General features: G+C 35.7%; 1 protein-coding gene across 2 annotated transcripts in view; it reads right to left on the bottom strand.

Moving 5' to 3' along the window:
* Positions 1-6681: 6681 nt before the first annotated feature.
* The window catches only part of RGS7 (regulator of G protein signaling 7), a gene marked incomplete at its 5' end in the record, with an annotated part of 604742 nt that continues 584929 nt past the window's right edge, over positions 6682-26494 (bottom strand). Inside the window, 3 exons of one of the 2 annotated variants that reach the window (XM_082833652.1) lie at positions 6682-6829; positions 24375-24428; positions 25999-26088. In XM_082833652.1, coding sequence (XP_082689778.1) covers positions 6779-6829; positions 24375-24428; positions 25999-26088 — 195 coding nt within the window. In that variant the 3' untranslated portion in view covers positions 6682-6778. The remainder of the gene's footprint in view (positions 6830-24374; positions 24429-25998; positions 26089-26494) is intronic. The other variant, XM_082833653.1, reaches the window with a different exon arrangement.

The raw sequence follows: 26494 nt of genomic DNA, 5'->3' as shown, positions 1-26494 counted from the left end.
ATCCCTTACTGTCTACAATTTATGTTTTTGATGTCATATTTTACATTTAAAAATTTTGTGTATCCCTTACCTACTTTTTGTAGCTATAGTTATTTTTGCCTTTTAGCCTTCGTACTAGCCTTTAAAGTGGCTTATCGACTGCCTTTACCAATGAGACTTTTCTCCTATATATTTTTTTATCTCTAGTCATGGCCTTTTCTTTTCTCCTTAGAGAAGACACTTTAACTTTTATTATAAGGCTGGTTTAGTGGTGATGAAGTCCTTTAGCTTTTGCTTGTCTGAGAAACTATCTCTCCTTCAATTCTAAATAACCTTACTGGGTAGAGTATTCTTGGGTGTAAGTTTTTTATTTTTCGTACTTTAAATATATCATGCCACTCTCTTCTGGCCTGCAAAGTTTCTGCTGAAAACTTAGCTGATAGTCTTATGGAGGTTTCCTTGTATGTGACTAATTGTTTTTCTCTTGCTTACTTTAAGATTTTCTTTTTATCTTTCACTTTTTCCATTTTAATTATGATATGTCTTTGTGTGGATCTCTTTGGGTTCATCTTGTGTGGGACTCTTTGTGTTTCCTGGACCTAGATATGTTTCCTTTTCCAGGTTGGGGAATTTTTCAGCTATTATTTCTTCAAATATTTTTTCTGCCTCCTTTTATCTCTCTTCTCCTTCTGGGACTGCTATAATGCAAATGTTAGTATGTTTAATGTTGTCCTAAAGATTCCTTAAACTGTTTTCATTTTTTAAATTTGTTTTTCTTTTTGCTGTTCTGATTTCATGATTTCCACTATTCTGTCCTCCAGATCACTGGTTTTCTGCTGTATCATCTAATCCACTGTTTATTCCCTCTAGTATATTTTTCATCTTAGTTCTTGTGTTCTTCAGCTCTGATTGTTCTTCTCATATTTTCTCTTTGTTGACGTTCTCACTCTCACTGTGATTCTGCATTCTTCTCCTGAGTTCAGTGAGCATCTTCATGACTATTACTTTTCACTCTTTATGTGGTAAATTGCCTATTTTGTTCCATTAGGTTTTTTTTTTCCCCCTGGGGTTTTATCTTGTTCTTTTGTTTGGAACATATTCCTCTGGATCTCCTGTGTAGACTCCATGTACTGAGTGGCTTTGGCAGGCCATCTGCAGCTGAAGTGGGCATGGGCCAGGGGGGTGGAGGCACTGGGGCATGCCATGCAGGAGCTGCCTTGGCAGACAACTGGAGCAGGCATGGGCCAGGGGGGTTTCTGGGGCTGCACCAAGACCACTTTGGTGGGACAGCTGGAGCTGGAGTGCATACAGTCAGGGGAACCTGAGATGCAGTGCACCAGAACTGCCTTGGGGGGATGGCTTGAGATAGTGTGGACTGGGATCTGGGGCACACTGAGCTGGCCTTGGCAGGCTGACTTAGAGCCCTGGATCACGTTCCCACCTGTGATATCAAGGTGAAAAGGGAATATAAAAAATCTTGCTGTCTTGCACCTCTGACCTTGGAGAGAGTTTCAGCAGTGTCCTTCCCGTTTGGCAGAAGTTCTAGGGTTGGTAAGTGAATTTCCCTCACATATAGTCTAGGTGCCCTTTAAACCAGTGTTTCTCCATTGTGCCCCAGGGCAAGCAAGTCTATGCGCCTGCCCTTCAGTGATATGCTTCCCTACTGCATGTCACAGTGTTGGGGGTGGGGTTCCTGTCAATACTGTGTTAGGAGGTTTGAAATGGAAGCAGACTTGTTCAGGCTTCAGAGGCAACATTAGGCCTCTAACTGATTAGTGACCTTGCCTGGACTATGTGCCTGCTTGTGAGATGCCGCCAGCAAGTCCAGAGGCACTTAAGATAAAGAAGGGGGACTTCCCTGGTGGTGCAGTGGTTGGGAATCTGCCTGCCAATGCAGGAGACATGGGTTCAATCCCTTGTTTGGGAATATCCCACATGCCTCAGAGCAACTGAGCCCATGTGCCTCAACTACTGAGCCTGCGTGCCACAACTACTGAAGCCCGCATGCCTAGAGCCCATGCTCTGCAACAAGAGAAGCCACCACAATGAGAAGCACACACTCTGCAATGAAGAGTAGCCCCAACTCTCCACAACTAGAGAAAGCCCGCACAGCAATGAAGACCCAAAGCAGCCAAAAATAAATAAAAATAAATAAAATTAAAAAAAAAAAAAGATGGGAGTGGATCATGGAATTTCTTGAGCCTTGGGGACCTGGCAAGTTCCCGGGGGTCTAGAACTTCTTATAATACACAAAATGAGATAAACAGCATTGCTGAAGAAACTCAGAGCTGCATATTTGCATGCAAACTGATGATATCACTTTGCAGCCTGGTATTATAAGCGGGACTCCTCTAAACTGCAATTTGAAGTCTCACCTGCAGAGTGGACACACTGCCTGGGACTTTTCCCAGCTGGGACTCCAGATTACTGTTTTTGGGACTTCCCAGCTCTGTTGGAGTCTGGGTGTAGGTGTTGGCCCAATTTGGTGGTGTACATGCTTTTACTTTTCTTTCCCTTTTCATTTCTGTTTCTTTATTTTTAATGATTTTTTTTAAAATTAAGTTGAAATTGTCATTTGTGTGACGAGTGGTGTCTTCTTGTAAACGAATCCTTCGAACCTAAAACGAAAGTAAAACTTTTGGCAAAACATACTGTGTCTCCATTTCTCTTACCCATCTCTATGGGTACACCCCTCCTACAAACGTCTCTATCATTTTTGTTGTACAGATGCTGTTCAATTAGCTGTCAGTTCTTCTTCAGGAGGAATTTCTTTACATGCAGATGTTGATATGTTGCATCCATGAGAAAAGGTGAGTTCAGAATCTTCCCACACTGCCACCTTGGATTAGAACTTTGGGTAGTATTGTTTTAGGTGTCTCTTATAAACTATGCCCAGATGCACTTTTAGTCTAATCTGAGAATTTCTAAAAGATGATTTTAAATCATCTCCTGCATTTTAATTACTAAAATATTTGAATTTATTTCTTCCACGTTATTTTGTGTTTGCCATTTAATACGCTCTTACTTCCCTTCCCCTTTTGTATTTCCAACTGTATAGATCTAGTATTCTTTTTTCATCATTTCCCTATCATATATTTTAGAAGTGGTATTTTTCATTTCAATATTCATATTGTATATTTTATAAGTACATAGTTAAAATTTTAAATGTATTTTTTCTAGCTAAATATAAAGCTATTCTGTACTTCAGTTCTCAAAAATAAGACAAAGTTAAAATATTTTGTTTCCTTCTACTCCCTTCTACTTTTCAACTTCCAAGTTTACTTCTTGATAGAGAATGGTCTCTGTCAAGAGAAAAAGAAGAAGTGTGAAGAATATATGCAAAAAAGAAGAATGGTAAGCAAAGAAATTATTAAAAATTAGTTAACTAAATGTGTATTTTCTATAAAATAATGATAACAAAACTGAATATTTTAGTTACTAAATACCCACTTCCCTGTGTTATCCCAGGAGACCTCTGGAAATTTAGAGTGTGAGAGAGGGAGAAGTTTTTATTCTTGTACTTTGGGGCCAAAGATTCCTTTGAATACCCTGAACTGGGAAAGATAGGTAATTTCATCTCTGCTACATTATAATAACCATCAACCACCTCTAGCTCATACTGGCTAGGTTCCCGCAAAAGTTTCTTTTCTATACACAGGTGAGGCTATTGATGCTCTCTGAAAAGTCCCATTTCTATATTGCAGAGCTATAATTTCCAGAATCCACTTGTTCAAGACATAGTTTCCTTGACTTATCAATTTCAGTTTTTGGTCACCCATTTGGTCCTAATTCTTCATTGACTTTATCTGGTTGGTTCTCAACCCACCATCACACCTCACTGTTCTCTATACCTTTCCCTTGGTCTCTGGTATCCTGATTCAGCACTTGGCTTTGGTCTCCTGTCCAGCTAGGAGAGATAGTGACGGGGAACAGTAAAACCATGGAATATTTCAATGTGCTCTTTCAAGTATGTATCTAAGAACACAAAAATCATATGTGAGATGATCAGTGCATGTAGCTGGACTAAATTCATGCTGGTAGCCAAGAGTTGCCTTTCCCCATAGACCAAAATTATTAATAAACCATCGTATATCTACAAAGAGAATTGAGAACTTTACTCCTAAGTCGCAAGATCAACTCACACACTTGCAATAATGAAGAGGGAAGGTTTCTGCCTTCATTTATTTTCCTGGCATCTGACAGGAGATGGCTTAGTTAAGGTTGCTGACTACCTTTCTATTACTCTGATTCAAGCAGAAATTCCTTTGGAGATCCACCAAAAACATTACTGTAACATACACAGCAAAGGAAAGAAGCAGTTGATGCGATTTAGAGGCTATATTACATAGTTTTGCGGTGTAAGTGTAGGAACTCTGGGTCACTGCTTTGGTGAATAACTTTTTAAATTGCTTTAAGGTAGAAAAAGACTTCTTAGAAACCATTTTATTCATTAGAAACTAGAGAGATTTTTATTCTATGCCTTATAGATAAAATTGTCCCAAGGTGGGGTGGGAGACAGTTGCCCCATGCTTATTTGAGTTAGGTGCAAGGAATTCCATAACTTTTCCAAGTGCTTTTCCTGAAATACCACTGTTTTGTAACCTGAGTCTTGTCTAAACCACAGTAAAATGAGTCATTAGGCCACTTAAAACTTTTATGTACTTGAACCTAGAAACTGACTCACAATTTTACTGGGAGCTCCTGACTTAGGGATACTTGCCTGAGGGTTTCACTTCTTTGCCCTCTATTGTCATTCATATGCCTTTCATTTCTGTATAAATCCAATTCTATGATTTGGAATTAGTAAGAATGGTTTTTGAAAAATAGTCTCCAAAATGACCAATCATATTTGTGCAAGGCTTATTGTTTATGCATCATGTTCTTCTAAAAGGGTTACTGTTTTCTTTCAAACAATGTTTCCTTTAGATAGGGTTTCAATTTAGCTTCAGTGCTCAAAGCTGTCCTGACTTAAGTGTTTTTAAGGGAGAACATCTATAAACTTAGGTTTATTTGCATTTTATGTATTGTTCTTAAAAAGCCATATGGGCATATAATTAAATCTTTCTTAAATTATTCACAGTGTTCAGATTATAGCCTATATATAAGTCTCTTCCATCTTGCAGCAGTTTATAAAGTAGCCAACAAGCTCCACTATTGATTTTGCATCAATATTGGTAAATTTTTGGAATTTAAATTTACTCACAGTAATTAATAGCCATTAATAACTCGATCTCTTTTTCTTTTTTAAATAACCAGATTCTGCAATCCTTTGGTGGATGCAAAAGCAAACAGATTAGGCCTGTCTCTTGGCTGGGTGACCTTCTGTGTCACTGATCCAACCCTTAAAGGCAGTCAGGTTTCTTACCTGGGGTCCTTGGATGAATTTCAGAGGGTATTCTATGAATGTCTTAAAATTCAGTGCAAATATTTCCTATGTGAGAGTGTGTATGGATTTTCACTTAACTTTTACCAAAAGAATTTGTGTGGTATAGTGGATCAGCGTAGTACAGTGGGCTCTAGAGTCCTTCATCTGGATTTGTATCCCAACCCACCACTAGGCTGTGTGACTCTGAACAAGTTACTTAACCTTTCTCTGCTTCAATATTCTCAAAATTGCAGAAATAATCTTATAGGCCTGCTGTGTGGATTAAATGTGAGGATTTTATGGGCATGTGAAGCCCATAATACAGTGGTAGGTACTTAGTAAGCACTCACTAAATGTTAGTAATTACCATCATGTTCTCAAAGGAATTTGTAAGCACCAGAGTTAAGAGCCACCAATCTAGGCAGTTTAGAATTATACTTAAAGAAAAGAATCTGTTCCTGAGTTGAAAAGTCACACTAAAACATAATTCTAATAAAATATGCATTTGTAAAACACAGAGATGCATATTCATAATTAGAAAGACCTCATAAATAGCTCTGAAAATGTGGAAGGCCAATTTGTGTTGTTTCCCAGGGGAGCAAAAGCATCTACCTGATCCTGGGTGAGCTCCCAGATGAATCACTTTCAGTCTGCTCCTGGCTGCTGCACCATCCAAGCTTGTCTTGAAACCCTGAAATAAACTTCCAGGGTGAGAGCTTACATTGTGACTACATTTGTTGATGCTTTCTCAGCATTTTCATTTTCAATTAGCACAGAAGTCAAAAGTTACAAAAGCAACGAGATTATGCATCTTTTAATGAAAGATAAAACAACAATATAAACATTCACAAATTTACAGAGAAGGGATCAACTTTAATACATTTCGAGTAAAAGGTGTTTCATTTAAATATGGTATAAAAATAAATGCGAGAAACATTAACCAAGAATATACAGACAACAGACAAAGACATAAGCTTGTTTCTGACTGTGATATATTGGTGAAATGAAACTTTCTGTGCTAATTTATTTAATAAATGTGAAGCTGTATGTATACTTATTGATATATGCTTTTTTTCCTTTTACAATTCTTCCAGTTTGTGACTGAATTTTTAGTGAACTGTGTGTCTAGAAGAAGCTTTAAGATAGAGAGAAAGGGGAGGGGGGAAGATTTACTTCACTTGAATCGTTAAAAAAGGAAAAGACACAGATCCAGCTTAGTACAAGGAGGAAGTTAGCAGACATTTTGAAATGGAGGCATTGAGATGGTAGAGTCCCTTGGAGATGGCAGTGCCTTAATGTACACAAAGAAAGAACAATTCAGGTCCTTTGCTCATGCAACATCTTGGTCTAATGTCCTCTGCTGCAGGTAACAACAAAGAACTACAAAGTATATGCAATGACTCCAGTTCACTTTCATGCTACAAGATGATCCTTTTAATAAGACTGAACGAGGCTTGTTAACCTCTTTGACGTGAGAGATTTCCCCTGAGAAAAAAATATAAACAAGAAAAAAAAACAATATGATCACTGAAAACCTGCTTATGAGTAGCATCTATTTATTGCAGCTGATTTTGTGCAAGGGTCAAAATGGAACCCTTTAGGTGCATCTTAGTTTAAACTTCATGACCAAGTTCCCTCCCTCCCTCCACCAACACATCAAACAAAATGATCCTCCCTTCTTCCATCCTCCCACCCCTCCCACCCACTTCCTCCCCACTGCAAACAGACTGATGGGTTCACAGCACAAATCAGCAAATCATAAAACATGTCCAAAATGTTCCACTGAGGCTTAGCGATGATGCAACACCTAGGTTTGCAACTGGTTATAAACATGTTACAACAAACCTTAGGAAGCTGCTCTGCAATGTGAATGCATTCTTGTTCCACTGCTGAAATTAGTGTTGCATTTATAAATATCTAGGTATGCAGAGGGTATGATTTAATTAAATAAAATGATTTTTGAGGGTGAGATTGCTGGAAACTCAAGATTGAGTCTATCCCCTAACCTATATGGTAATGGAAAAACAAACAACCAGTGCCAATTATACATCTAAAGATAAAAGTCTATTTGTTCTGTACTTCAAACTGTATACACCTTCCTTTTCCACTTGATTTCTTCCAACCCCAATCCCAGAAAAATCCCATATATTCTGATTCTACATTTTATGTTAATACCTACTATACATATTCGTTTTCTGAAAACCTTGATAATCAAAACTGTCCCTGTAAATTACAAATACTCTAGAGAGGTAAGAAATTTTAAATTTCTGATCAGAATAGCAGATCATTAATTGGTTATTTCTGTTTTATCCCTCATTGTATGTTCTAGTATAAAAATAGATGGAATTTGTACTTCTCAGAGGATAAAATAATAATGGAAAAATCAAAAGATTTTTTAAGAAATATAATATTTAGTAATAACTTAGTCATAGCAATAGTCTTGATTTACCACCTAATGTGGCTCAGAGTTTGATAAATGGGTGGTATGGTTTGGGGAGAGGAATCAGCATTCATGACCATATTTTGGGAAAAGAATGATATATTTAAGAAATTGTTAATAATTCCAAAATCAAGCTTTCTTTACATACTGTACAGTAACTGAAAAGGCCTTTTTGTATACTTGAACAGCAGTGATGAAAACGAAGCATCATCTCTTTTAATTGGAGAAAGGGTTCAAAACTTAGTTTTTAGCAACTGATAGTAAAAGAGCCAAAGTTTAGCAAAGATCTTTCCCACTTAGCTATGCTCTAATCACTCTATGGGAAGAAAAATATGAAAGAAAACAAAGATTTTTAATAGGACACCCTACTTTACATTGGCCTTATAAACAAAATATGCTTTGTTTCTTCTTGCCACCACTTCTGTGCCTGTTTCCTCATTCATACAATGGGGATAATAGTAGTACCTATTTTTAAAGCTTGTTGTGAAGAATAATACAAGTAAATTACTTAAAACTGTTCTCAGAACATTCTGTATACTCAGTTTATGTTACCTATTACCTTATTATATTATTACTATTATTATTATTCTTTCTCATTAGGACACTGAGACCCAAAGTCACAATTCTGACTCTGAGAAGAGCAGAAAATTTCTCATGCATTGGAAGCTGAAATTATACTACTTTTAACACTCCAAACCTGAGCAATAGGTTAATCAAATAATGTTGGAATAGAAAAACTACTTTTCTATACTTGGAGACTATATTATTTCATATATTTACTACTGTTTTATGTTATTAACATGTGTGCATATATATTCATTCTGAGGCTAACGTATTTTTAAAAAGTGCTTACTGTTTCTAGTGCCATTTGTGAGATGGCGAGAACCATATACTGGTTGAAGCATAAGAGTGAATTCTTATACAGTTGAGGAGGAGGATAAAGATGTTAATATAAAACTATTTATTTTAAAACTACAGATTAATGTAATTTGGTTCAAACTATTGAGAAGATGAATAGCATAGTTACATTGAAATAGGAAGCCATTTGCAACTCAGAGTCATTTTTCATTTGGATGGGTGGAAACTGTGTCATCTTTGTAAATGTAACAAATAGTAACATTGTTCTCTTTCTACTTTTTCCCCCCAAATATCCTTGAAGCTATTAGTATTTGTCCTGGTATAGGCTTCATTAAAAGGGGGGGAGGTAAAAGTTTAGCTTGATAAGCTGTTGTCCCAGGAGATAATTTAAAAACACTCATTCATGGAATGAGGCCTACAGTAAACCTCGGGTTTGTGATAATAGGAAAACAGATGAACAGAAATGGGAGAACACATGTATACATCTTAACATAGCCACACAATGAAACACTTGTGAGATATGGACTCACCAAATATGTAATAAGGGTATTTGTTCTGTGTATTGAGACAATTAAAAGGTAAATTTGGGTGTAACTAATAGTAAAAAGAACTTAAGTGCCCCACTTAGGGGTCAAAGTAAATAGCATGGACACCCAAGTGAGTCATCTAGATTTGAAGACCTAGATTACTTGGATCTATCTGTAAGCCCTGTGCAAATCTTGCCTTTTTCACATACTGGAAAGAAAAATACCTAGGTGCTCTCTAGTGCACAAAGAAATACCAGTTGCTCACTCTACTGGAAAATCTTAAAAAGAACACTAATCCTTTCTTGAGGGTAGGAAATAATATAATTGCACATCAGATATTTTGTAACAATCCTTTTCAGTGAGGTTCCTTGGAGGCTGTATGAAATCACCTTGAAAGATAATTCTGCTAATTATCTTTTCATAATTTTTCTAAGTTGAAGAATCTGGGAAATTTTCTGGTTTTTTTTTTTTTTTGGAAATTTTCATAGTTAAGTTCTAAAGTCTTAATTCTAGAAACTAAAAGGGCTAAAAATCCCTTACCAACAGCAGCTTTTACCAAATTGCTTACAACTGAATTCCATATGAATAATAATTATTTTTAACCAAATGACTACATTTGTGTTATATGATTTATACCCTTTCTTTTCTAAAGGAAAAGAATTTGAAAAAGAATAGATACATATAATGTATAACTGAATCACTTTGCTGTACACCTGAGACTAACAGAACATTGTTAATCAACTATACTCCAATATAAAATAAAAATTAAAAAAAATAAAGGAAATAGATTATATTGTAAATGGAAATCCATAGAGAAAGACAAAGACAGAAACTCAAAACAAAACAAAATAAAAACTCAAGATCCTATGAGATTTTGTAATATCTAGTTAATGGACAGTATGCTAGCAAAAGAAGCACATGATCAATTTTAGGACAAAATTAACCTGACTTTAACTGGCACTTAAGTGAAGACAGAGCCTCTGGCTACTCTACAATACAGCTACCACATAAACAAAGAAGGTTTTCTAGTGTCTCAATAAAATTTCATCTCCACCAAACCAATTCCTTCCTATCTTAAATGTTGCATAGAGATTTTGTTATAATTAGGAAAATAAAACTCCCCCAAACAAAACTACCTATTGCTGGTTCTTTGCCTTCTCAAGTTAACTATCAAAAGTTATGAATTTCACCTGATTTTTAACATCTTTCTTGGTCTTAAAGTGATAACATAAAGTTGACAAAGAGCTGTGAGCCAGTAGAAATGGACATAAAGGTCAGGCTCTTAGCTCCAGTCTGAGAGCCTTGAGATGGAGGCAAATTTCCACACTCCTTTCCTGCAGACACTAATCCATAAAGGAAGTAGAGAGAAGCTATATTTGCTTGAGTGACCAACTGTTTGTTTTATTACTGTCATAAAGACATACAGCAGTCTTTCTGAGTCTACAGGACACTAAACAAACCAACAATAAATGAAGGGATGGATTTTTAGAAGATAGGCATGAAAGAGCTTAAAGAGAAGAATAGGAAATTATCAGCATCTTTTGGATTAAAAAAGATGTTAACATCTTAACTCTTATAATTTCTACTTGTGTGTTTCTTATCATTGCCTCCTAGTCTTTCCCACATGTTGCTGTAGACTTAGAAGTATATTCTAGAATGCCATGTAGGCTCCAGAGGCCACAGTGAGAGGCTGAGACCAAGAGACGGCAAATCTTGTCATTGACTTTCTACTGGTGTATATGACCCAGTTGTCTAACCTGTGCTCAGCCCCACAGCTGTGTAATAAAAAGAGCTGACTGTTTGGTGGTAATGAGATGCTGTTGGACTAGAGATAGGACACGTATGCTCTTAAAACAGGTTGAACTAACGGATGTTATCTGTTTACTCTTTTACTCTCATACTGAAAATTGCCCTGGTTTCACTTAAAAAATATAAATGTCTTTGCCTGGGTTTCAAAATCCTTCATAACCTGGTTTCCCTGGCCTTTCAAACTACCTACTGTCACTTCACAGAATGGTTCTTTGGCTGGCTTTTGCACTTGTTACTCTCTCAGCTCAGGTTCTACTCAGTCTTCAGTGAAACTTCTTACTCAGGTTTTGGCTGAAGTCTTCTAATTGCCCCTTAAGTTCTTCTGCAGTTTCCCTCTCTGGACTCTTTGCCAGTACTTGTACATTTTTTGTACATGCTATTTTGTACAATTCTCTAAGTTACCTGGCTTGGTGAAGCAACTGATACCTGTTAAACAATATTAATATTATAGAAGTCCCCAAATATGTGCTTGCTTTGCATGAGCTGAGTTCCTTGGCTGGAAATCACATTTTAAGAATAAGCTTCTAGAAACCAGGGCAACGAGATTCAAATGTATTGGGACAAGTAACTTTTATCTTGGGGGAGGAGAGGCAAGGTAGGATGAGAAATGGGAGCACTTGGTCACACCCTATTAAATAATTAAGTGGCGGAATTTGGGTCTTTTCAACTCTTATTTTGCCCTAGTTGTTCATATCAATGAAACTAACTGGGAATGTGTTAAGAAGGAAATGAACTAGGCTAGGGGTTTGGAAAGACCTTCCCTGCTTTAAATGAAACCAAGCCTCCTAGGTTAATTTGCAGGTGAGTTTACTGAATCACCGTGAATAATTTTAGCAAAACTGAAAAGTGTGAGTTTCAATACAATTAAAGAAAGCTCAATTATTGAGATTTAAGAAAGAAAGGAAGGAAAGGAGGAAGAAAGAAAGGAAGGGGATTCTGTAGCTAGTTTGGAGGCTGGTATATTTAATGTTGAACGCTGGAAAAAATTCTGTTATTATGTACTTAAAAGAGATGGTTTATGAATACATTTATATGTAAGCACTTATTACTAGCTCCCTGTGTGGTTTGAGATAGAAAAAGTAAAGCCAAATACTTTCATTTCCTTAGTTAAGAATAGTTTCCTGAAATAAAAAGTGTATATCCATTAGAGAAAATGAGGAAAACATAGAAAAATATAAAGAGAAATAAACTTTACCCAAAATACAGTTATTTACATGCTAATATATCATTTTACTTTTTATACAAAAATGTTATTTTATTTTATTTTTTTAACAAAACTGATATTATATTGTGCATAGTATTATGGCTTATTATGAGTAACATGCTTATTAAAATGATCCTATTTTGATCAATTACCCATGTAACATATATTTCTTCTAAAACAATGTTTTGTTGAAATTCATGACATTAGTGGGAAAGGAAATCAATTTAGAAAGATGCTACCAACATTAAGGAAAAAATTACATATCATAGAATAAATCAAAATATATCAGGGTGCGTTGCACATAATAAGGGAATGTATTGTTTCTGAAATGTTATTTTAGTCCTACACACATATAAATGTACACAAGTACAGTTTGTATAGGGTTTCCCTGGTGGTGCAGTGGTTGAGAGTCCACCTGCCGATGCAGGGGACGCGGGTTCGTGCCCCGGTCGGGGAAGATCCCACATGCTGCGGAGCGGCTGGGCCCGTGAGCCATGGCCGCTGAGCCTGCGCGTCCGGAGCCTGTGCTCCGCAGTGGGAGAGGCCACAACAGTGAGAGGACCGCATACCGAAAAAAGAAAAAAAAACTGTTGAAGACCTTTGCTCATTTTTCTAATGACGTAGTGCTCTTCTGATTATTTTTTTGATAAGAACTCCCCATATAAACTATATTAGATCTTTGTCATGTACACGCTCGTTTACTCATTTTTAAAAAGAGTTTACCAGACTTGAGGAGAGGAAGTTGCTTTAAACAAAGGTTCTTGGACTAAGTAAGGCATTTAGCAGTCTTTCATGGTATCTCTGTGGATGACACAGAAAAAGGTGAGGTTCATAACTAAATAAACAACTACCTTCAAGGTGTGCTAATTTTTGGAGTAGTGGAACTCTGTCTTCCTCTCTGTACTTTATGGCATTTTAATCAATAATTTGCATTATTAAACTGATGGAATTCTGCTAAAATGAATGTATGATGCCAATTTGCTAATCTTAGTTAAAAGACAGGGTAACAAAGAGATACTCCAAAAAATTATGTAAGGCTATAACTTACAAGATAAAACTTAATGGAAAGAAGGATAAAGAACCAAACTTACATGACAACTAATAAACAAACAATAAACCAATCTAGCAGTAAAAGAGAAGATTGGGGAGACGTAATCTGAGCTCACAAGAAAAAAAATTCTAGATTAAAAAAAAATTTTAAGCCCCAAATGACCCTACAATTTGATATGGCTGCTGTGACTGGGAGCTGGGGTGGGGAAGCTGATACAATGCTCGGACTGGATTGTAAAAGTTATATATGTTCTTTCTTTCCTGTTGGGCAGATAATATTTCCAATCTATGCTGGTTCGGTTACTTCTCAAGTATTGTGTTCAGTTATCAGTTTTGGAGGACTACTGATGAACTGGGGTGGATATAGGAGGTGAGCAATTAAGGTGGTGAAAGAACATGAGATTATTGAATGAGAAAACATTAGAAGCCCACTTTCCCAATGCAAGGCTCACTCAGATTTAATTTGATTGCAATTTTAAGGCAAGTTTATTAAGTCTTGTTAAGTGTTCAGCTTAGTTTTCATAGAAATATCTTTTTCTTTTCATACTCAAATTTCAGCAGCTTATATGACATTTACATAAATTATGTAATTACTATAAGTTCAATTATGGTAAACAGCTATGGGAACAAACACAATTGACTCATCCATGTAATTCAAATGCTGCTTGCAAAAATGTGTCAGCATAACTGGAGAGTAGCCTCTCAGATGTGACACTAGGTGTGCCCTTGGCACCTATCAGTGGGGAGAGTGGAGGGAATCTGTTAGGCTAGGGCAGTGGTTTTCAAAGTGTGGTCTCCAAACTGGTAGTATCAGTATCACTTGAGAATTATTAAAAAATTAAAATTCTTGGATCTTACCAGAAAACTACTTAATTAGCCTTTCTGAGAGGTGAGGTCTAGCTATCTGTGTTATGAGAAGTTCTCCAAATGATTCTGCTGCAGCTAAAGTGAAGAAGTGAGAACCACTGATCTTTGGTAAGGAGAAGTCCGGCTGCTACCTAGATCATGGTTCTTAAACTGAATTCTGAAACAGCTTGTCAATAGTGAGAGAGAGAGAGAGATTCTAACACAGTTTATCTGGGATAAGGTCAAGGAATCTGCATTTTCCAAGCCCCTGGTTATTTTGAGATATGGGATATGGATAGTTGAACCATACAGAAAAACGGTGAACTAGATTTTAACTAATGGAAATAAAAACAAAACTTGAGAGGAGATATAATTACACCTTCAAGTAATTCAACAGATGTCTAGATCTACTGGAATGTTTGTATTATTCTGCCTAGCTCCAGGAGACAGAACTAGGATCAACTCCGAAGTTACCAAAAAGTAGATTATTCTAAAAACAAGGAATGAAATTCTAAAAAATGGAATTGACTACCCCTGCGTTCTAAAGGTACCACGTCTCTGGAACCTACAGGCCAGCAAATGCTGGAGGCATACTTGTCATTGAGTCTACAGAGGAGATTCATGCAAAGGCTGGGGATTGGACCTGGGGAAATTGATGCCTCTAAATCCCTTTTCAATTTTGAGACTCCAAAAATTCATCATTTTCAATGTCTCCCAAAAGTCCTTTGAAGACTTTTAGAATTAGAAAAGATAAAGACTTCCCAATAGTCTTTTCTTCCTGGTGTTGGAAGTATGTTCCTCCTAGATATTAATATGTATATTTCAAGTGAACAGTCTTGATAACGGGTGCTTGCTATCCCTGTTTACATCAGCCGTGTCTATCGAGTAATTTTTCTATTGCTGATGAAATAGAAAGAAAAATCTTTAACACCAAAATAAGTAAATAGGAATGAATTGATGAACCAAAAAAATGACGGCTGATCTTTTATTCTCCAGAAATAATACTCAGTGCAATTTAGAAATGGTGTTTTAAACTTCCAGTAATGACCACAAGCTTATTTTAATAATGGTAACTTCTGGACGTTGGAAAACAACAGTGACAAAAACAGCAATCAAAATGTGATGCACAATGCAGAGGATATGGGATTTTGCCCAGTCTGGGCTTGCCTTATGGTACCTGCCAAACACTTAAGAAAACACAGCAGGGTGTTTGTTTATAAACAAAATATATCTAAGTCTATAAACATGTATGCAATTCAGATAAAGATGTCTATTGTCTAGCTATTTTAAATCACTCATTTTAGAGTTATTGCCTCCAAGTACTAGCATAAATTATGGAAAAGTAAAATTCACACCCATGGCTGGTCATAAATATAAAAATGGCTTTCTTTTCTGAAAAGTGTTTCATAAAGGAATGCTAATGAACACATACAATGGGACATGTGGCTTTAGAATGGATAACAGCGAATGAGATGGCTTGATGATGATATGGGGCTGCTTAGTAAGTGATTTCATATCTAGATATAATTAAACATATGAATGTATTTTTAGTGGAAATTAAATTTAGACATAATCCCAATCTTTATCAATTTAAGTTCCATTTATATTTTTCCTAGCTATGTAAAACATATTTATAAAAAGAATATGCAAACGTATTGTCCTCAGGCTATTGATGAAATTCTATTTAACTGTATGTAATACTATTAAATTCTATTTAACTCAGGGAGGTAATTAAGATCAATACTGAGATTGATAGTTGACTGTCTTCAAGTACTTGACAAGTATTGTAACGTACACAAGCATACACAAATATTCCCCATCTTCTTGCTTTACTCAGCAACAATTTTTTGTCATAGTTGAGTAAAACTTCCATTTCATATACTGTCAAATAAAATAGAAGTGATAATGTAAAATAATTTATTAACTATTATATAACTTTCAATTCCTAATTGAGACAGTCTGAAGTTTATTTTTCTACTATCAACTCTTCCAGTAAACTTAGCTCAAAAATACTGTAGCCTATATGTAAATATACTGGTGCTAAAAGTTGTACTCTTCCTCCTTTACTTCCTCTATCTCATTAACCAAATTCTTGGCATTATCATCAAATATGAATTAATATAGTAGCTACTGATCCTATCATGTCCTCTTATCTTTAGGGTCTCTTAACTTGCCTTCCACCTTCATCTTCTGCATATAAAAAATGGCCCATTGTTTGGATCCAGATTATGAGCTATCTTTTTGATTACCTTATTCTGTACTATATTCCTCTAACTGGAAATCTCCATGGCAGTTTTGCCTGGAACACAACTTGTCAAGTCCTTAGACCCTCTTTCTGGTTCTACCTTTGTTCTCTCCCTCCTTTAGGGCTGCTTACCCCAACTATTTAATAAGCAGATCTCTTGCTTAAGCTTAACTCTTCTTCCTGCCTACTCTGTGTTGCTTTAAGGAAAACTTTCATGATGTACGTGAAGTAAGCTAATGGGAAGCTGGTAGGAAACTAGTTCTGTTCGTTGAACAGTTAACTTTCATGAGAAGAATGAACCGACTAAGGTATACATGTTAGTGACTATTATTTCTTCTTATTATTAACTATTATTATTATTTATATTTGTCATTACTACTATTATTAGCTTATTATTATTACCTACTAGCTTCCTATTTTTATTATTTATGTATTCTTAACTAGGAAGAAGGTGCCTGACCCACAATAGGTGCTCAATAAGTATTTTTTTTGTTGTTGGATAAAAGAATCCAATAATCCTTGGACACATGGGTACTACTGGGTTATAAAATTGTTAAATAGAGCGCCCAGGGTGGTCTCCAATTATGCAGGTAGCTGGGGCCTCATGATCACTGGCTTCAACCCAAGTCCTTAGGTATATGAGAGCAGTGCTTTGGGAAATACTATTGAAACTTCTGCCTCTGGCATATATAGCAACGAAGGGGGAAGTTTACCACTGGGGGTTGTCTACTCAGCAGCCTCAAAACATTCCTTAGGAGCCTCCAGAGTTGTACTGGACGCTCTTTGGCCAAAAACCACTATACAATTTATAGTTTATAGAACTTGAGTGGCAACTTAAGAACTAATGATGCCACTAGGGGAAAATAAAGATATATTGGCCAAACTAAACAGCCTACATAGTTTGATACATTTCACACCAATCAATTTACATCATGCTGCAGGGAACCTAAAACTGCTTTCTCAGGCAAGTTATCACCATAAAGCAGTTTCAATAAAAGAAGATGGATAGCCATATATGTCAACTACAAAATGATAAATGAGATGAGTTTCAGGTCCACTAGAGAAGAAAGAGGAGAATGTAGTTCATTCTTGACCAGACTCACTTTATGTGTTTAATATCTATGGTAGGGAAACCCAATGCCAAGTTTATAAATTATATTTACTTAGGGTGCTCTAGGAGTTTTCTAACATAGTTTTCTATATGAATATACCTATAACCTCAAGCAATAACTATAGCACTCAATCAGAAAAGAATATGCACAAAGTTCTCCTTAGGGTAAATTCACAGGTGCACAAATATAAAATCAAACCCTTCCCTCTCACAGTTTCTAAACTGCTTTTATATCATGATGGATGTTTATGTGAAGCAGATGATCTGCTTCATTATGAGGGATGTTTATGTGAATCGAGGATCTCATTAACTCCATGGAGGTCTAACTATAGTGTAACTTCATTAGTATAAATACAATCTAGAGAATGCCCTTTCTGACTTCATTGTGGTAGAAATTGGTATCAAGGGAAGTGAAAGTAAGAACAGGATGTCTTTTTTTGCGGTATGCGGGCCTCTCACTGTTGTGGACTCTCGCGCTGGGGAGCACAGGATCCGGACGCGCAGGCTCAGTGGCCATGGCTCACAGGCCCAGCTGCTCCGCGGCATGTGGGATCTTCCCGGATCGGGGCACAAACCCGCGTCCCCTGCATCGGTAGGCGGACTCTCAACCACTGCGTAGCACATAACCTGTGTATGGAGCACATAACCTGCGTAGCACATAACCTGTGTATGGGAGCAAGATTTGCCACCCCAAAATGTCTCTTTGGCATGTGGATTATTTCAAACTGAAAATAACCAAGGCCCAAAACACTCAGGAAGAAATTTTGACCTTCCCCCTGACTGCCTAAAGAATGTAGATAGAGAACCTGTTCCAGGAAGGGAGTAATCACCATAGATAACTATAATATGAACTAGGCAAGGAGATAGGGAGAAACCTAGGAAAGTCTGTTAAAATTCCTCTTTGTGTCCCATTGTTTCTGCATGTCCTACCAAACATTTGCTTTCCCCTCTCCATGTCAGTTGCCTTCTTCACATTTGAGGTCCCAAACCACTACCCCCAACATCCTCTTTTGTCTTTAGCTGAAGATATTTAAGTTAAAAGTTTCAGACGTTTTGATGAGTTAGTTTTCCTGGGTCTCTCCCATGTATACATATTATTAAACTTTTGATTTTTCTCTTATTAATCTGTCTCATGTCAATTTAATTCTTAGACCAGCCAGAAGAACCTAGAAGGGTAGAAGAAAGTTTCTTCTTCCCTGACACCTGTCATATAGTCAAAACTCAATATATGTTGAATGAATGAATAATCTAGGCACTAGTAACATAATATATGAAAACAATGATAAAAATGTAGCATATGAGTGGAACATAGATCACCAGGTCAATCAATTTTCTATATTGGTATTATTCATGGTGAGCAAACCCAGTGACAAGTTTATAAATTTTATTTTTAGGGGCTCTAGGATCCTTTTCCAACAGCTTATCTACACTAATGTGCCCATACAGCAAAGTCTAGAGCACTCAACCAGGAATGCCATGTTTCAATCTTAAGGAGAACCAATGTCCAGCTCAACTGCACAGTTGAGGGGTCTGCATGAGTCGATTTGACACGGCATTGCACTCTTGCAGTATTGCTCCATAGCTGGTGTGAGGCCGTATTTCCAAAACTTGGAATCTGTATTATTCATAGGGTTATACTGGGTGGAGAGGGCAGTCTCAGTGTACAATCACAGTGATTGTTAGGGTATGCAGAGGAAGTTTCATGCTAGATTTCACATTTAATAAAACCAAGTTAAAAATCATTTGACCAGGGACTAGAAATAATCCATAGTGTTTTTGACAGCGTCTTGAAAAAAAGTGTAAGGCTCCCAGAAAACACTATAATTCTTCAGAGATTGAGGACCAATTGATAAGGAAGCCCGTTATTAATGTGTAACACAAGTGGTTTTGGAAATCAAGAATATGAACTCTGATTTCTGTCTTCTGTGATAAGTTATTTTTCCCTCTAGTGTATCTCTTGCATTAGGGCAAAAGTAAAGATAAGAGAGAAAAAAATAAATAGACATCTCTTCTTTCATAATTTTGCATTCCATTTAACCAAGCAACTCAATTTTTTATGAGTATGAGAAAAAAAATCAATATTTAACTTGAAGAATGTTTACCACACTTTGAGCTGCAATGACAATGAATAAAGAAATAAATAAATAAGTAACAACATAAATGTCCACCAATAGAGGAATGGAAAAATGCATTATAGGTATATCCATTCAGAAGAATTTCATGCAGTCAATAAATATAATCATGTAGAAGAATATGAAATGACCTGGAAGATATTTCTGATGCAATTTAAGTAAATAAAGCATGTTTCAAAAGCATAATTAAAGTATTTCTTAAATTTTATTTATTTATTTATTTATTTATCTATTTATTTATTTTGCACAAGTACTGATTAGAGCTATTTCTGGCTAGAGAAATTGTAGATGAAGAAATTAAGGTTCAGCAGTTAACTGATTTCTAAAAATTCATACAGCAAGAGAAGTGTAAGACTGGGTTTCAAACCTAACATTAACATGTCAGGCTTCCAGGTCTGGGCTTTTTTTTAAACCACATTTTGCTGCTTGTATAAAATCTGCATAAGGTGTATTAACTAGGAACTCCATGATGGGCTTAGAAAAATAGTTTACCTAGATTTAAACAAAAAGAACATTCTAAAAGAACTAAGCATATTGTATCTTTCTCACTTTTAACACTCCAAACAAGTTATAGGATTTATATTTACATTTGTTCTTATCAATACGTATACTAATGATTCATAGAGTTAAATACAGATTTGATTGCAAAAAATCAACTGATTTCAGCGCCAACTCAGTCCTTTTGTTGAAATTCTCTCACACAGTTTCCAAAACTTCTGGTAATTTCAGTCTTGAGAGGGTACCTTACAAGCCCAATGCACTAGCATCAGTACACTGGAGGAGAGGGGGTGGGAGAGCAAAGTGGTCATTATATCTTGTATGTTGATTCTTTTAAGGCTCTGCAGTAAATTGTCTTCATTGAGATAGGGTAAAATTTTTCTCCAAAAGAGGTTAGATTAGGTGAGTTTCTGGAAGTTCAACATTAACATTTTTTAATTCTCATTTCTACTTCTGTAGCCCAAAGGCAAATTAAGGAGAAGAGGTAATAAGTAATACAGTTGGCATTTGGCACTTGATTTATGAATTTTGATTGAAGGTGTAGATGATCAATCCTCCTACTTTGTTTCTCCCCTTATTTCCTATCTGTTCTCCCTTAAGGTTTATATGGCAGACAGATACTTTGATAATTTAATGGTTGGAAAGAAAACAACCATTACATGAACTTTGTCAAAAGAGAATGAAATCAACTTAATAAGAATAACATTTAAAGGCATGAGGACACAGCAACCCTTGAAAGACCTGAAGAAAATTCTCTGATGGCAAGGAAAATAATAAAAAAGTAAATGATAAGAAATGAGATTTCTTGGACAACAAGCCAAGGTGAAGGTATTACACAAATGTGAGTTATTTTTATCCCTCCAGTGTTGGGTATAATGAGAAGAAAAGGAGTAGTCTATAAAGTAATGAATTTAAAGTCAGAAAACATTGCTTCTAGGCCTGGCCCTAACACTCAACAATTGATTAATATTGGTGAAATGACTTCACCCCATTAGTCCTCAGTTTGCTTATCTGTGAAATGATGGTAACACCTACCTGACCACCTCCCACGATAGTTGTGTTTGTAAAGAACAACAACAAAAATACAAACAAAAAGTAATGAGTGTCCTTGGAACACTGTAAAATGCTATGCAGCTGTTAGCTGTTTACTATAATTATTCTCTAAAGTGCCTGCAAGAATTTATTAACCTCAGTAACCAATGGGATTTCCAATGGTATTAGGAAGAGCTGTCAAGCAAAACGTTTTTGACTCTTGTGTGAAACAAAACAGTGATGCCATTTTTATAAGCCAGGTTATAAAAATAACTATGCTGAAATGTAAATAAACTTCTACAAATAAACACTAATGGAAATGGACTCAGATTCCAGAGGAGGTTATCATCAAGTGGAAAGATTTATCTGTCTTCTACCGTTGGAAGAGCAAGGTGATCAGTGTAGAAAGAAAGAATTTGGGAACAAAATAAATTTGGGGTTAGTGCTAGCTCCTTAACTAACTGTATGATTCTGGGAAAATTAAGTAACTCCTCTGACCTTTCAGTGTTCTCACCTGTAAAATGGGTAAATTAATGAGTATTATATTACCTAACTTGTAGGTTCAGATTAAATTAAATTAGATAATATAAAGTGCCTAGTACAGAGCCTGGCACATGGCAGGCACTCAGTGAATGTGAGTTATTATCATTATCTCACTTTTCCTAGTTCCTTTTAAAGTCTACACACTTATTTACCTGTAATTCCCCAAGTCCATTTCTTTCTTGGATACTCTATGTTGTAGCCTCCCCGTATTTACCAGAGCAACCTGCACATAGAACTCTTTTAAAATGTTTATTTAAACTGTGTCTTTCCTCCATTATGTCTATCTGATAATAAAATCACTCATTCTTTATCTTGTGTTAAAATCATTTTATTGATCCTATAAAGGTATTCCATAAAATGTATTATGTTAAGTACTTAGGATGGCTAACACAACTTCTGACCCTAAAAGTAATCATATTATGGAGGAACACTGAACCAAGGGGAAATAAAAAAATAAATGAAAATAGAAAGTTAAAGGGAACTTTAAATAGAAATTAACCATCATAAGACAATGATATACAGTTAATATTTAAAATTTTTGTATATAAATAATTTTCAGGATGGAAATTTATTTCTCATAACTAATTAAATAAATGTTATCATTCATAATCTACTGAGGAAATCAGAGAGTCTTTCTAATTTTCTTACTCCATTTCTTTAGAGTACTACCAAAACAAAATATTCAATAAAAACATTACTTTTTATTTTCCTGGATGGAAAAGGATTAACCCTAAACAATTGTGTCTGAAGGTTATCTGAAATTTATCAGTATGTTGTGTGTATATATGTGTTATGGTATGAATGTTACTCAACTTCTCTTTCTTCAGTAATCCCAGCCTTTTTTCCCCCTTCTTCTTAAAAGGATGGTTGCCTTTCTTGGCCTAATGAAATCCTATTTATCCAGTTAAATGTAACTTCTTCTGGGAATTCTCACATTACCCATGGACCCTCCCTATCCACCCTAATACAAGTTGAAATAGTTTATCTTTCTCCTGCACAACATAACATTTTGTCTATATCATTATGTACCTTAGCAATTGAGGTCTTTTTCCTAAGACATAGCAATGTCTGCAGTATAGTTGGCACTTGGCATATAAATTTTAGTTGAAGGTGTAGATGATTAATTCTCTCTTTCCTTATTTCCTACTGATCCTTTCTTAAAGTTTGCAATGAGTTACAATGTGGTACTACTTTAAGAATTGGGGAAGTTGGTGAGATTTGGGGATGGTGTTGGAGGAAAGACAACCATTTGCTTCCCCTTTCCATATTCCTTAATTTGCATTATATGTTTTTAATTATATTACAGAAATTTCCAATCCAATCTCAAGAACAATATTCTGTCAGCGTTATGTTAGAAAAGAATGAATTTGAAACAATTCTTAAACAATACACAGAACACTGTGCAACATCCTGTGGCGACTTCCTCCAGCAAAATCTTGAGGCATTTCTTTAGCATTGTCTTTATCTTCCCATGGTGACTTATGAGGCATGCTTAAGAAAATTTTATATTAAAGGTCAGAGACTCCAAAAGATCCAGCCAAAATTTTGGGAAGTTTATAGTGTGATTAATTCCTGGAGTCCTTCATTTTCCAGTCCTTTAATTTGTGCAATCACATTGAGTGTTCAAAGTATACACTGCTTTTTAAAATCTTTCAAATACTCTGGGCACAGCCACAACTAGGAATTCATAAAAAGAACTGATTAACATTCCCCACCGAAAGGATCCTTGAAGGAAACTAAAAACAAAAAACATATTTTTGCTGAATCCAATTTGCTTACATTTCAACACACATAACTCCACTTAACTGGCCATCACAGCAAAAGCCACAACACACACCCACAGCAGCAGCAGCATGGAGCTGACCACACAACTCAACAGACAATGCAGACAAACTTGAGTATAAACCAAGATTTTTCTACCTCTTTTCATAACAGGTTAGTGCTGGCCCTCAGTGTTGGTGTACAGTTTTTATGGCATGGGAAAATAGGGATGTTTCTGCCCTATAAAAATAAATGTGTTGAAGGCTTTAGTTTGAGCTTACACAATGTTAGAAAGTTCCAAAGGCACTGGCACAATATCAAAAAAAGAAAAAAAAAAAGAATCCCACAAACAAATATATCACTTATGCACATGGAAAGATGCTAAGAAAACACTGGTAGGGAAACTACTGGTTTCCTGGATGATTTATGCAATAGTTTTCAATACCTTCCTGAAAAATAAAGAATAAGAAAGGCATGCTAGTGGGTCTTTGGTGGGGCATATATTGTTGCCGACCCCCATTCATACTGAGTCTGGCTTTAAACTGTTCAATAAGTCATTTTCTCCCTGCAAAAGTAGAAAGCACAGAACCCTCATTGTTCTTAACCTTTTAAGCCTTAGGAAGAGCTAAGGGAAAGAGTATAGAAATGCATGCACTATCTTTAATGAAGAAAGAGATACATAGAATAAAAATTAAAATATAAAGAACAGTTTCTTCATTTTATGTATCATAATACACATTTCTTTCCAAGCCTTAGTTTGATACATATAGATTTTCACGTGTGATATCTTATCTACTCCAGAAAGTGCTGGGACAGAAAGATAAGTAAGAAGCAGGAAATTCTGAATTTGAATAAAGGCAATAAATACCTTTGCTGTTACATCAAAGGATGCAAGGTGGAAGATGGGGCTTGAAACTGGGAATGTTTCCCAATTGGACTTAATGATTTGTAATTCCTTAAAAATTAAAACTTACCACATTCTGTGCAAAGTTTTCAAAAGATGTTCTGCGATCCATTGAGTATTCCGACTTACATGTGTGGGGTTGGGTGGGGCAAAGGAACAAAGAGAGAGAGAGAAGAAAGAAAGAAAGAAAGAAAGAAAGGAAAGAAAGAAAGAAAGAAAGAAAGAAAGGAAGGAAGGAAGGAAGGAAGGAAGGAAGGAAGGAAGGAAGAAAGAAAGAAAGAAAAGAACAAAAGAAATAATGAGAAGAAGGAAGGAAGGAAGGAAGAAAGAAAGAAATAAAGAAAGAAAAAGAAAGAAAGAAAAACAGCAGAAAAAGACAGGATGATGAAATGATGCAACACCAAATTCATGTTCTAAATCATAGGGATCAGGAAGACAGGAGAGTTGCTGCAGAAGGCCATGTCACAGGACATGGGCTCTGTTTGCATTAGTGCTTTTAATTTTAACACCAAAATTCTTCTTGTGCAAACAAAATAGTGTGATTTCAAGCAAAATCAAATTACACTAAAATGAAGTAGATATGTTAAGGTTTTATGCCAACATTTTCAAAGCCTAAATGTTTGAAAATCTAGTGGCTTAACTTCAGAATTTCCTCATAATTTTCTACTGGTACTAAATTTCTGTTGATAACATCATTAATTCTGTAGAGCATTGCTGTCCAGTAGAACTTTCTGAAAGCATGGAAATTTCATTCTATACTAACTAATATTTCAGAAGTCTTTAGCTGTGGCCATTGAGTATTAGAAATTTGAGTAGAATTTTATGTAACCTTAACTAATTTAAATTTAAACAGCTCCATGTGGCTAGTGGTTGCTGTACTGGACAGTGCAACTACAGAGTATCTATTTCCCATTGCAAAGTCAATGAACTCTGAAAAATACCATTAGCTTAAATGATGATCATGAATTACACAATTATAATTTCATCTCAGAATTTCAAGAAGCTATGGACTATTTTAACATTACAAAATAATGAATGATGTTGATGTTTACATCCAGATTTTCCATTCCCTGTTATACTGGTTATAGAAGGTGTTATTTACAGTGAGACTTTGATTATAAACATTAATTGAACAATGTAGCCTATTGCAGCTCTTCGAAAATGTGCTTGGCTCTCATCTTAGGTATGAAACCTCATCGTAGGGATACTAAGTGACTCAGAATAAATGCCAAATGAAAATATGTGGAAGCAAACATTACTGCATTTTGGCAAGTATCATTGAAAACAATGAGTTATGGAGCATATGGCCCAAAACATACATTCTAGCTTACTGGACAAGGAAAACCCTCTTTAAGTTTTTGATCTGATGACATTGTTCTTTTCCTTTCTTTATTGTAATTTTTTATTTCCTTAAACTGGCATACAGAAGACTAACATGAAACATGAAAACGGTGTCTAAACAACTTTGTAAAGCATGAACATCTGCAGAAACAAACAAACAAAGAAGAAAATAAGCAATCAACAAACAGAAACCCATACAACTTAAATGGCCCTTATAAAATGCAAAGGTTTGGGGGAGGGTCTTGGAGTATATTCACTTACCATTTGTCCAATACTGTGGGCCCAGCAGAGGTAACTACTCCAAATAACTACAACTGAGAACTAGGTCAAAAGAATTCACAAAGAACCAATACCTTTTTCTTTGCCTGTAGAAGCTCTTGATAGGCACTGGATCTTATAAAACGTGGGTATGAATCACTTTTCATCAGTTTGTAAATGTGCTCCTAAAAAGAAATAATGGTTGAGGTGCTTCCTTATTATTTCTCATGAAAAATCAAGTACTGTGATAAGAATACAACATTTGGTTCAAAAACAAATCTGGAAGCAGCTAAAAATAATAATGATAATGCCGATGAGAATACCTTATATGCTTATAGAACATTTAGACTTTCAAATCTATTATTTTATTCAAGGATCAATGTTTAAACTGGTTTGGGAGCTAAACCACAACCAGTCCTTAAAAAAAAATGGAATTTAGTTAGCAGATTGTCATGAAGTAATTTCAAATCAAGTTGTTGATTTACATAGATCATTTAAGAATATAAATAAATCTGCTGTCTCTTAAGATTACTCCAGGCCAAAAGACAATGATGTGAAGTCAAGATTCAATAATCATTCTAGAAGCCTTTG

The sequence above is a fragment of the Leucopleurus acutus genome, assembly GCF_964270905.1.
Source record: "Leucopleurus acutus genome assembly, chromosome: 2".
NCBI classification, from domain to species: Eukaryota; Metazoa; Chordata; class Mammalia; order Artiodactyla; family Delphinidae; genus Leucopleurus; species Leucopleurus acutus.
The sequence above is the reverse complement of the archived record's forward strand: the minus strand, read 5'-3'. Positions and strand labels throughout refer to the sequence as shown.